General features: G+C 45.2%; 1 protein-coding gene across 3 annotated transcripts in view; it reads right to left on the reverse strand.

Moving 5' to 3' along the window:
- The window catches only part of TSPAN15 (tetraspanin 15), a 35,196-nt gene that overhangs the window by 7,776 nt on the left and 14,264 nt on the right, over positions 1–13,156 (reverse strand). Inside the window, exons 1-4 of one of the 3 annotated variants that reach the window (XM_054204597.1) lie at positions 12,056–12,636; positions 5,223–5,408; positions 2,982–3,056; positions 463–558 (exon numbers count right to left, since the gene is read on the reverse strand). In XM_054204597.1, the coding sequence (XP_054060572.1) occupies positions 463–558; positions 2,982–3,056; positions 5,223–5,408; positions 12,056–12,127 (429 nt within the window). In that variant the 5' untranslated portion in view covers positions 12,128–12,636. Of the gene's footprint in view, positions 1–462; positions 559–2,981; positions 3,057–5,222; positions 5,409–10,109; positions 10,294–12,055; positions 12,637–13,156 lie in introns of those variants that run through there. The other 2 variants (XM_054204596.1, XM_054204598.1) reach the window with 2 other exon arrangements.

Raw genomic sequence — 13,156 nt, forward strand, 5'->3', positions numbered from 1 at the left:
GCCTAATCACCGCCTAATTTCTCTTTATCCCATGCCTCCGGTTAATGAGACACTTTTGAATGTCTTGGACTAGCCAGCAGAAATGCTGAGCACAAGAAATTGGGTGGCATTTAGGCTGAATTTGTCTGTGTGCAGCTGTGGGGCCCCTATAAGCCTACATGTTCGCAGGATCTGGCCCTGAGCATCCAAATCACACCCGCCAAGGCAAAAAGCTGCATTTTGCACCCCCACTTCTTGCAATGATTTAGAGGGCTTCAAATGCCAGCTGGGATGCTGGAGGAGCCCTGCCCACAGCATGACGCATGATATCTCATCCTCCTCATCAATAAGAATTTGATTATCACATCACTGAATAAATAAATAAATAAATAAATAAATAAATAAAAATCAAAGGTGTCGCCCAGGACCTACCACACTTCAGCACTGAATTAGTCCCAGGAAAAAAAAAAAACAAAAACAAACCCGCTTTTGAACAGAATCCATGATGTTCTTGAAGTCTAAATCATCGTAGTAATTCGCAATTCCTCTTCTTATATTGTCGTTCAAAAATTTGATTGTCTAGAAGGCGGCAGTAAAACAAGACGCATGGGTTACACACTCCCAAACAAAATTAAAAGAACAGGTTCAAGTGACAAGTTTAATTGATAAGCACAAGGGGAAAGGTTTTCTTTTGTTTTAAAGAAAAAAAACACCCAGTTAAAAATCAATCATAGCACAATCCTGCAGGGACTGACCCTCCATTCTCTTTTTAGGAAGCAGCCTCACTGCTGGCTTTGTGCTGAGAAGTGCTAACAGCGTGACATCTCTCCAGCGAGCTCCTACTTCTCTCGGACCCTCCAAGCTTCTCCCAGAGAGAGTCCTGTTGTCTCCCAGGCTGAGAACTGGAAGGCAGGATCCCTCCCACTGGGCACTGGGGATCCCCATCGTTTTTTGGGTGACAGAATGGTAGGTTTGGGTGGTGGGTCTTGGCACGGTGGTCTGCACCATGCCCCGGGCAATGAGAGCTGACTGTCTCCCTGCTCGCCATTTTCCATGAATTTCATTTTCCTTGAATTTCATTTTTCGAGGAATCCATAATTGCCAGATAATGAGATTTATTCCACCTTAAGCAGAAAAAAAGTGGAAAAGATCTCATATCTGTATGTTTTACAGTCATGGTTTTGAGAAATATGGCAGTGGAGTGGTGGCGGATATAAAACGGTACCTCCTCAGCTTGGCATATTAGAAATTAAATCAACAAAACCCTTTTAAAGCTTAGAAGATGAGGCAAAAAAAAAAAAAAGTATTTAGTTTTCAACATCCAGCACCATCATAGCATAGCAAAAAATTGAGACTAAACATAACCAGACTGTAACAATTTCCCTTTCAACCCAGCTGCTAAAATGATCAAAGCTAAATCCTTGCCAGGTCAGAAAGAAACCTGAAATACGCCTACTCATTTTCTCAGTATTAGAAACCGGAACACTTGAAAACAAAGCAGAATAAAAACCATTATCAAATTCAGCAATTAAAAATTAGAAAGGATTTTGCAGGACTATCCTAATTCCAAGAAGGAACAGCAGCACATGCCAACTACTCTCGCGCTGCCTGTATCACACCTCGGACTCGACAGATTTGAGACGGAAATAGAGAAAGAAATGGGAAAAACCAGTGAGACATGCAAAACGATCAGCATTTAAATGGAGGCTATTACCCTAAGCTTTTATTTAATACTTCCTTCTCCTCCCCATACTAACCCCAACTTCTCCATTAACCTCATAAAACAACCAACCAAACCTGTCCCTGTGCGTAGCTGCCCTGCTCAGACAGCCAATACACGTGTCAGCAAAACACTTACTGCCCCAAAACCACAACAATACATTTTCTTTGTCCAAAAGTCAACAGCAATTCTTCCTCGCCCTCTCAGCAAATACCATCTTTGGCATCTACTTAATTTTCGGTCAACCACATTCTTTGCATCCCATAATGCCCACACTCCAATGCCAGGCAGGCTGATCTGCTTCCTTCAGATGAGCCTGGCGCTCACACCACAATTCGGAATAAATCCTTGCGTGGGGCCAAGGCGAGACCTACGGCAACGGCTGACAACAGCTTATAGAAATGAAGATACCTCATCCCCTGCCCCTACAAGTCAAGTTCATGACTCTGGTCCAGCACGGAGTAAGAAGAAAATACTAGTGAGAGAGAACAATCAGTTGCTTTTTTTTTTAAAAAAAATCTTTTTTAAGGGTTTGTTGTTTTTTTTAATAATGTATGTAACATATTAGGTATGACTTCTTTTTGTGGAAACGAGATGGGTAGGATTGGGGTGGGGAAAGAAGAGGTCTTATTATTTAGCATCTCTTTTTACTGTTTTGCCAGATTAGGAAAAAAGAAAATATCAAAGCATAGAAATCTAGTACTTGCCATAGTAAACACATGTATGTTTTAAAACTTTTCTAGCAGAAAAAAAACAGTCTGCTGCTTTCTGTTTAGAAAAAATAATGTTTTTATATAGTTATAGCACTCTTGTAAATGATGAGGTCTCCTACCGAAATTACTTCTGTTCCTTATGGGTGTGGACATGGAAGCGCTGTCCTTTAGGTAAGGTAAAACATTTTAGCCACTAAAAAAAAAACAGAGTCTCCGAATCCATCTGGAAAATTCCCAATTTGGCAGTCAGAGTCCCAGAAGGCAAACGAGAAGAAAGCACTTTTTAATACACGAAGAGCTGGAAACTTGTTTTACCTGTATTACACATTCTTAGTTACCACATTTTCTCCCAATTCTTTAGTCTGGAATTCATCTCCGGAACAGGTGGCCAATCCCACACATGCCTGAACCTGAAACGTCCTGAAAAGCCTGGACTTGCCTTCAGACCTCCATCAATTAGCGTTCAGGTGACAATTTTAACACCTTTTACTTGGTCAGTAGCGTAGCCATAACTGCAAGGATTGTAAGTCACGTTCTTAGTGAGCAAAACCTAAACGCAAGCAGCTCACCTGGTTTCTGAAGATCAGGGCCACCACTCCACCAGTCAGCTCAATCAGCAAGCAGATACCAAGAATGTACATGAACTGCACAAAAACAATTGCAAGTGAGACATTAAACAGAACAAATCCCAATTACTCTTTCAATTAAAGGCCTTAAGTCTGTAACATCCAACTGCCAGCATACTTGGCTTTCTGCACATGAGACGTCATTCTAAAGAAAGACAGAAAATTATGGCTTTGTTCTGATAAAACCGTTCATGTCACGAGAAAGCCTGTTCTCCTCACTTGAGTCATTCTGGGTTTTGCCCAATTGGCAAACGCGGTTTTTTTCTGCTTTGAACGGACCCAAAACCGATAAATGCATTTATCGTGCCAAGATCCTTCTCTCCATAACAGCATCCCAGAAAGGCACATTAATGGACTGCTACTGGACAGTGTGGACAAACCACACTGAACATTGTGTTTTAATGCTTCCTACAAAGACAGTACTTACCTGCTGGGTTTCATTTCTTGGGTAAAGCACTGCTTTAACACAATCCAAACCACCTCCTACTAAATTGCCAGTGTTAAATCAAAGCAAAAATCTGGGCTGGGTACCTTTTAGTGTGTTGCTTTGGAAGAGGGAACCGAGCCGTCCTGCATTACCGAGGCTGCACTACGGGCGCTAACGGGACTCACTATGCTCAACGCTAAGAAAAATTATACCTCTTAGCTCTCTATTTATTTATTTATTCATCTCTGTATGTATATACATGCATTCACACACAACCACAGCGGATGCATCTGTGACCACTTATCAAAGCACACGCAAAATACAAATAAGGTGAAGAAATCCAGAGCAACACCATGAGATAATTGCAATGTGCCGGTACTTGAAATGTTCTTCCAACCCAAATAATTCTTTAAGTATAAAAGATGGCTGTTATGGGAATTTAGGTCTGGTTCTTAACAGCAAAATTCAACAGGAAAGAAGTTTTAGGATCTCTCATCTGAAAATAATCTCTAATGCTCTGCCCTGAATGCTGGTTTGATTTCTGTCCTGGTATCAGTGTCACAAATTCACCGGGCAGGTATCTTTTCTCCTGCTAAATTGGGAAACAGCCTGAGAAGCAGACATCAGGGGCTTTCTTCGTTTAGATACCCTACTGGGTTTGCTACTGCAAAGGGAACCGAAAACATCCTCGGCATCAGGCGAGGACACACCACCACGCTCAGAGTGAAAGAAGCCACCACTGCCCAAGGACAGGCTCTCAGTAAAATTCCAACCTAATTCCAAAATCCACAGTTACCTCTTGCTTTGTCCTATGTAATATACCACATATTTAGCATTTCTTTACATTGAACTGACATGAAAGTCAAAATTATGTTTTCGTGCTCTATTTTTAATTAGTCGTATGTGCAACTTCCATCTGCAACCACAGCGTTCTATAGGAATCCCCCTAAAATTTGCCCTTTCATGGGCACTGCAGAGAAAAACTGCGTCCCTGTCACTTCCTCCTTATGGCCCACCTTTCAAAGCCCTCTGGAGCTACACAGCTAACGTCGTAACACGCGTTTCTCCCCTCTATATTCCACTTCTCAGCTGAAGGCAGGCAGACAGACAGACTCCAGCCACCACCAGCCTGATGGACATCAGCCTGACCTGGGCTTTCTTTCTCCAGCAGTTTCCTCCGAGAAGTGTCTGAAGAGCCATCAGAGACCGCAACTCATCTCTGCGCGTAACGTAAGCTTTAGGAAATCCCCTCGAACTGATGGGGAAAAGCTGCAGCCGAGACTTCGCCTTTTCCATCGGCCAAGGGGCAGCACTGGTTCCTCCTCTCCGTCCCAGCAGGGCACAGCCAGGCCAGAGAAGGAACAGGCACCGTGGTGCCAGGCTAGCGTCAAACGGTATGTCAACAGCTGAGTTTGCACAAGATCCACGCTGGCTGATAATAATTCACATTCCTGGTTATTTTCCATAAAGCCCTTAACTACTGGAAAGCTGGATTTCTCAGCGCTGGGTTCTCGCCTGTCCTGTCGCTGGCAAGGTGAAACACTGCTGCTCCCTGAAGGAGGGACGTCCACAGACCACATTTAGGGGATTAGAGCCATAAAGCAGTTTCAGATATAATTAAAATTAAAAGAAAAAAAAAAAGCAGCTTTATTAAAGTATTTTTCAGTGCAGACAATTATGGGTTTGAATTCGGGGGACACTGGAAAGTAAAAGCAATAAGCCTTAAAAATTAAGAACCAAAAAACCCCAACACTTACTGCTTGAAGAAGGCATAAATTGTCTCTTAAAGAAGCCAGTACACCCACAAAAGATACCAGGAACATTATAATGCCCAAAAGTATTAAAATAATTGCTGGGGCTAGAAAGGCACTTTCTAGAGTTTTGTACTTCTGTCTTTCAACTTCAGCATAAATCCCGACCGCGAGGACAAGGGCTCCGATCACCTGAAAAAGAAAGAGAGAATCATAGAATCATCTTCATGGTTGGAAAGGACCTTTGAGATCATCGAGTCCAACCATAGGCACACCAAAAGAAAACCCCAGAAGAGCACAGATGTTACCCTTTCTCCCAGTAAACACAGAGGTGACGTTTTGTGAGTACGCGTGAACCTGTGACTGCTCACTTTAGAATTAATTATAAACAACGAAAAACTCAAATCAGAAGTTTTGATTAAAACAAACAAACAAACAAACCAACTCAAAGAGTGAAGCAGAAAAACGCTGAGTTGTTAGGAAAAAACTGAGTTTTGTTCATTTCAAAGATATATTTAATAATGTTTTAACAGTCTGGAAGTTAAACAAATTGAAACACACGTCACTGGTTGAAATGTAATTTATTACTCATCTGAGATCACATATATTACACACACTAGCAAATACCATGGCATTAATATTCCTCCTTTGCGTGTCTGTCGGTCCTTCCCTCTCTGTGTGTGCATGTGTGTATGTGTATGTGTGTGTGTATATATATATGCCCCTAACACAACACCGTTTCTAAACCTGCCTGCAATCAACAGCTTATATGTCCCTTTCTATCGGCTCCTATTGTATTTAGGCTCAGTAAATCTGGCCATCCTATACCTCCAGACCTCCTGCCATCAGAGGAAACGCACCACGTTAAAAAGAAAAATAAATAAGCCAAACCAGCAAGTTTGAAATTACGCCACTTTCTTGAGCAACTACCTGATAAAGGTGACAAATGAAGCAAGAAGCGATGCATTTCATTTAACAAAGTAAAGATATTTCAATCAAAATAATCACGGTTAAGTCAAAACCATTTCAGTTTGGTATTAAGCCTACGGCATGCTGCAAGTTGCTTTGAATTACGCTGAATTTGAAAAAAGAACAATAGCCCACAACACTCAGTCATGAAAACTGCAGTGGAAAAACTTTCTGCCGACTCCCAGCAGCCAGGCACATCCTCAGGGAAGAGCCCAGATTTGAACCAATCATTTCGGCAATCTGATAAACAGCATTCCCCTCTTCTGACCCCACATTTCTGCAGTAACCCCAAGTCTGCTCCCCACACGCCAATGGCAAGGAGAGCACATTTCTTAAATATACGAAGCTTTCTGGTCTCACGCGGTATATCCCACGCAAAGGTCCAGACGGACATGACATACTTAGTTGCAAGATCGTGAGTCCAACAGTTGAAATATTTTTTAGTTACGGGATATCTTAAAACAAGTAACAACGTGCTGGGAACTCTTGATTTTTATATAGGGAAGAATAAAAGACCCGAAGGACATTATGTGAGGAATGCCACCAAGTTGTCGCTTAAAAAAGAGAAATCTCAGAAGGGTTCACCCATAAAAATAAATATACCAAAGCTATTTAAAAAGCAACTTAAAACTTCACATGGCCAAATTCAAAGTAACTCCCCCTCCGACAAATTCAGAAATCGTACTGATTATAGCAGGCAAAAAAAAAAACCCAACCAAAAACACAGAAACAAAAAATACCCACACGCTGGACAAATAACAGGTACCTAAATTTACCATTTATATGCTTTTACTGCAAAACTGTAGTTAGGTTTTTTATTACTAAATGGTCAATTTGCAGTGTTAGCTTTATTCTTTAAAAAAACTCAACGCTTTGGGTAATAAATTATAAATTTCTTTTCCAGCAGAAAGCAATATAAACAAATCAGTTTGACATTTTTAAATACGTCCGTAACAGTTGAGGAAAGAGACTTAAACCAATTACAGAATATAAAATTAGTGACTGTACGTGTATGTGTGATTCAGGAGTTCTAGTACTGCTATTATTAAAAAAAAAAAAAAAAAAGAAAACAAACAAAAAAAACCACAAAATGAAGCAACAAACTAAAAACCTGATACGTTTGTGTCCAGGCCGCATTTACCCTGGCAGTAAAATTACGTCACTCCTCAGGAAGAGGACTACAAAATACCCCTCTAATGGAACTCCCTCGAGCAATCCTAAATTAACAGTTCGGCAAACCGTGCCATACAGAGGGCACCTGTCGTGGGGAGGCTGCCTTCAGCAGCACCGCTGCTATGCCAGGGGAAAAGCATTAAAAAAAAATAAAAACCTCAGGCTGAGCTATCGTATAATAGACATACACACACATTTTATACAGATTTTGAAGCATAAAAACTATTGAGGGGGGGCGGGGGGAGAAGCTCACCTAAGCACGGCAATTAAAATCCTCACTCCTTACGAGCAGGATTTATGCTTTTAACATCTTCCTTTTTTTTTTTTTTTAAGCATTTAATAAAAATCTTTTAAACCTTTAACATGGTCAAACCAGCAGCAGCAATTATTTACGCCAAGCAGATCGTAGCAATCATCCCACCCGTGTCTCTTCTCCGGGGCTGCGCTCTCCTTTCCTGTGACCAGGGGTGGAAACGCCACTTTTCCGTAGGTAGCCCACCAATACACAGACTGTTTACATCCTGCATCCTCCACAACAGCTCCCGATCTGGCAATTCACTCCACGTCCGCAGGAAAAATTAGCTGGCCTTGACTCAAGTTAAAGGAGTCCCGCAAATATCAGGGGCTTTCTCTGGGGCTTGTGCATGCACTGAAGTTGCTTTCCCCCGAGAAAGAGAAAGGAAAAGCACTTATTTCTAAGTAGCGGTTTTAATCCTGTATTTTCAAAACATTCTTAAATAAAGAGCCCACTCAAACAGCGCCTTCCCTTTAAAATGCTGGATGTTGTTTCAGCCAGGTGACAAAAACGACCTTACAGCCTCACTCACCAGCAAAACAGTTGCCTGGAAAAGTTACAGTGCCGACTACTTTTTAAAAAAGCCCCGGGTGACATGGGAAGGAAGACACAGCAGGGACAGGGCCTGAAGCAAACGTCCCCTCTGACATTCCCACGATGCTTCCATTTCCTTTCTGCTTTTGGATAAGGCTGATGTTTAGTTCCTGGTGTTTTTAAGCAATCCTGGGGCGTTCATCGCTCGCAAACGTACCGGAGGAACAGCAACAGCAGGGAGGAAATCGAATGGCCTCAGCATCCCATACCTCAAAGTCCCAAAAAGCATCAAAAGAACACATATACCCCAAAATTTAAGCAAACCAGTACTCCGCAGCCAATCTTTACTTCCATTTACACCACTTTAAGAAAAAAAAGGAAAAAAAAAAAAAGTCAGGAGGACTAACACACCTGAAAAAAGAATCAGATCGCTGATATTTACGGCTAATGAGATCTGCTTCACTAAACTAGAATAAAAGACAATTTCGAGGGAAGCCCACGTGCCGTGCCTCACGGAATCTGGCGTGTGCTCAGCCCAAACCAGCCTTCCCAAGAGCAAACGTCAGCAGCCCCCATCCTTCCCCCTTCCTTTTCCTCTTCCCCTCTCCCTTCTCGCAGCCCCCACCACCCTCCCTCCTGGAGCAAACCATCACCCCGGCAGAGGACTGAAGTGCTTGGTCATAAACAAGGGCAGAGTGTTGAAAATCCAGAGCAAGCAACTGCAGAGAGTAAATAAAATCCTCAGGCTGCCTGAAAGAGACTTTGTCCTTCTGGGGGACGCTCAGAGAAACATTTCAGAAGGGCCCTTTTTCTGATACCAGATTAATTTTTACACCCCACCAGCCAGGGCCCTGTCTGCCAATGGAAAATGTGGAGTTGACAACACGCATGATCCTTCCTGAAGGGCATGCTACAAAAAAAAAAAAAAAAAGGGGGGGGCGCGTTGTTGAAGAATAAACACAATGAACTTCCCTCTTCTGAAAATGGCACCTGCGGAATAGCTGCTGTGGAGTAACGCAGGGAACATCAGGGGTCAAAACCCAAAGGTTTTCCTTGGTGGTTTCTTTGCTAAGAAAGCCAAAAGACATCCAGGATCCCAAAGAGTCCGAATTACACCCAAACGCTTTGCATTTCAATTTTTTTGTTCATCCTTAAATCGCAGCTTTAATCAGATGCTTGTTATCAAACTTGGCGGATCTAAACTTCTCCTCCCAGGCAACACGCCAAAAGCGTTAGGCTCCCCCCTTGTAAATACCACATCTACTGCGGCAGAAACACAGGCCGGCAAAACAAGAGCTTAAGCAGCTTTTGAACTGAAAGAGCCAGAAAGAAACCCTGCCTCAGCATCTCCTACATCAGTACAGCCCGGAGCCAGCACCGCATCACCCCAGCGTTCCCAGAGCCTGGAAAAGCACCTTTAAAAATCACAATGGTCTGGGCGAATTTGCCACACTTGAGAAGTCGGTGGGAATTATCTGGAACCCAAAGGCTGGGGACTTTCACCACTTTCAGGAGCCAGCACGTGGGTTCTATCTGACACATGGCCGAGGTGTTACCCCTTTAAGTTCTACAGCTTCACAGTATCAGCTAGCCAAGGCGCATAATTTTCCTACATACCGACTGCGTAGGGCAAAGGCTTTATCTGCCCAGCTCCCCTCGGGGAAAGAGCAGTATTTTAACAGATGCGTACACGATTTTTATCCGCCGAAACCAGTCTGTCCGTCCCTGGGGAACTACACCCACAGGTGTGCCGGCGGAAGCACGAATTATTGCCAAACCCCGCTGTCTTGCCCGGGAGGGACCCCCGCTTCCCGGGAAAACAAGGGAATACGGGACCCCGACGACATGTCCCCGGGGACGGCTGATGCGCGATGCGTTGCCGCTGCCCGCCCGCCCGCCCGCCCACCCAGGCGTGGGCTCACCCAGAAGGTGGTGGAGTAGGTGATGAGGGTGAGCTTGAGGCAGAGGTAGGAGAACCTCCCGCAGTACCGCACTTGCTCCGCGTCCCCGGCCGCCATCCTCGCACCTGCCGCCGCCCCCGCCGCTCCCGGCCCCGGCCCTCCCCTTCCCGGCGGCCCGCGGAGGGAGCGGCCGGCTCCGGCTCCGGGGGCGCCGCCGCTGCTGCTGCTTCCGCTCCGGCAGCAGGAGCGGGACCGGCCCCGGGGAAGAGGGGGGTTGGAGCGGGGAGGGTCACCCGAAGGGGTGCCCTGGGGGGGGGGGAGAGGAGACACGAGCGTGGGAGAGTCATCCGAGTGGGTCCCCGGGGGGGAGGAGAGGGGAGGGTCACCCGAGTGGGTGCCCTGGGGGAGGGGGTGTGTGGGTGGGTGGGTGTCACCCGAGTGGGTGCCCGAGTAGGGGAGGGGGGGGGTGGAGCGGGGAGGGTCACCCGAGTGGGTGCCCTAGGGGAGGGGGATGGGGTGGGTGGGTGTCACCCGAGTGGGTGCCCGAGTCGGGGGGGGGGGGGGGGGCGGGTAATGGAGCGAGGGTCACCCGAGTGGGTTTCGCACGGCGGCGAAACACGAATAGCACGGGAGGGTTAAAAAATACCAGAATCGAAATGGAAAGCTCCGAAACGCTCCCAGCTGCAGCTCATCTTTTTTTTTTTTTTTTTTGTGCAGTTCCCTTTGCAAATGCATGCCTGCCGAGGAGTTGCCAGGTCAGGAGCTAGCCTCGCAGCTGGAGAAGTCCGGGGAAAAATAAAAAATAAAAAGTATCACTCCTCAACCAGCCATCTACCACCACCTGCCCTGGCCCAGAGCAACGCACGTATCCACAAACCTCTGCAATTGCGATTTAAGATGGCGCGGTGGACCAAAATACATAAATGCAAAGCTGCGGCTTGGGTGCTGGGTTTTTTGGTTAAGCGTACATAAACATCGCAAAGCAGAATCCCTGCGCTCTGCTGCTTTACACTCTGTTGCACAATTAAGCAATACCAGAGCTTTTACCTTTCATTACAACACCCAGATGATTGCACGTGCCAAAAAAAAAAAAAAAGGCCCCGTCCTGCAAATAACAGGGCGTAAGTGCAACAGTTAATGGGCATATTGCTCCGGCCACGTTTTCTGCCCACACCAGTCCATCCACGTCCTGCTGCCGTGACAGTGGGTCAGTGTTGGGTCTTACACAGTGATCATGAACTGCAAACGCCATTCATGCCTACGAGATGAAATAAGCCCTTTCAAAGCTGGCAGTGCTGTGCTCCTGTCCCACAAAGGACTATTTTCCTCCAGGGAAAAAAAAAAAAAAGCCTCATTCAAAGCGGCAGACAACGGTCACGGAGTTGGTTGTCGCATCCTGGCCCAGAGTAGAGACAGGCAGCATTGAAATCAGCGTCTGGTATCAGAGAAGATGAAGTGCAGCAGCGTTTATTCTTAAGTTATCTAGCAAAGAGACTGGAAAACCTCTGAGCTCTGCATCTAAAACCACTTAAGTGGTCGGTACATACAATAAGCCAGTAGTTGCTACCAAAACCTAAAAAATATTCCTGGGTAATTCTATTCTAAAATGGGTCATTGCTTCTGGGAAACCAGTAATCCAGCCTGGGTCCCTGCCAGCGACAGAACAGCTCATCACCTCTTACACTTCTCACAATAATACATAATACAACGTCCTAGAGCATTCATCTTCTAAAATATCAATGACTTCAGTTTTCAGACAAATTTGCAAATACCCCTGACACACACCAATGGTGTGCAGGCTGGAAATCACATCACGTCTTGAATAAGCGTTGGGAATTAGAGTCCACCACAGTTTCTTCATGTCTCACGGGCATTGTTCACATCCAAACGTGTTCCTGTCACTTATGCATTTTCCTTGCTTATGTATTTAACTAAGTAGTTTTGGTTCGACTTTCCTAACTCCTTACCTTGTCATTCCGCAAATAAAATTTCAGGGCACGACCAGCTGGATGAGGAAGCCGATTAAAAGGAGCGTCCATTTTCCTGTTGTTTTCAGTCTGAACTGAGCCAAGACATCAAAACAGGTTTGTGTTACAAACCCTGTATGAAAATAATTGAATAATGCTTTTCTTTATCTGAATCCCAGGCTTCGTCTAGACAATGAAACAGCAAGATTTCTGGACCCAATTAAGATAGTTTAGCATCAAACGGTGGTTTAAAGTAAGATATTATGAATCGCCTGCGGTGCTGAGGGTCCTTCTGGGTCGTGCTCTCTCCACCTCAGCCCGACACAGTGCAGAGCCGCAGTTTTCCAACCGAGAGCTTTCCATCCCTGCCAGCTTCAAGGCAGATCGTGCATTGCAGCATCTGCTCCCAAGGCCATCCGACGGCCCACCTGGTGGTGGGTTTGTTCGTGTTAAGGATCGGTAATTTACACATTTCCTCGCTCGGCTTCAGGACTACCAGGGTTGTTGCAAGCGTGAACAGGGCATGGTAGATCCCGTGAATGGCCTTCAGAAACAATGGTCTGCAGAATGTTTGAACCCTTGCTTTAGGAGATCTGCAGAAAAGGGAATTGAACTGACAGCTAGTCCTGCACTGGTTCAGAAAGACCCTAAGCTTTTCAAAGCTCCCAGTGGCATTTCTGCTGCTTTCTTCCAGCCCAAGCCTGGATGATAACGCTGCAGTCCGGCTGCACCTTTCCCTAGCCAAGGTGGATGCTCATGGCCCCGCTCTCAGAGCTGTTGCCTGGACAAAGGTCCTTCCTTCCTCCCAGAGCTGGGTCTAACGTGCAATTCAATTAAAGCCTCCACTGCCTTGTATTACCTTGTATTATTTTTTCCAAAAGACATAATGCACCTTATTCACCCTTCCAGACCCGCATCTTTTGTTTGCATCTCTCACCCTTTGCTCAGGCCTAGGATCGGTGACTCAGCAACGTTTGACCTCGAACAATCCTGCCCATAATAAAAACAACAGTGAAACCAGCCCAACCCAAACCCCTGCTCTCAGACAGTCCCCTTTCCTGGTGTAACTCCAGAATCATTTGAGAGGAGGGTTTTGCCTAT

The sequence above is a fragment of the Rissa tridactyla genome, chromosome 6, assembly GCF_028500815.1.
Source record: "Rissa tridactyla isolate bRisTri1 chromosome 6, bRisTri1.patW.cur.20221130, whole genome shotgun sequence".
Taxonomy (NCBI): domain Eukaryota; kingdom Metazoa; phylum Chordata; class Aves; order Charadriiformes; family Laridae; genus Rissa; species Rissa tridactyla.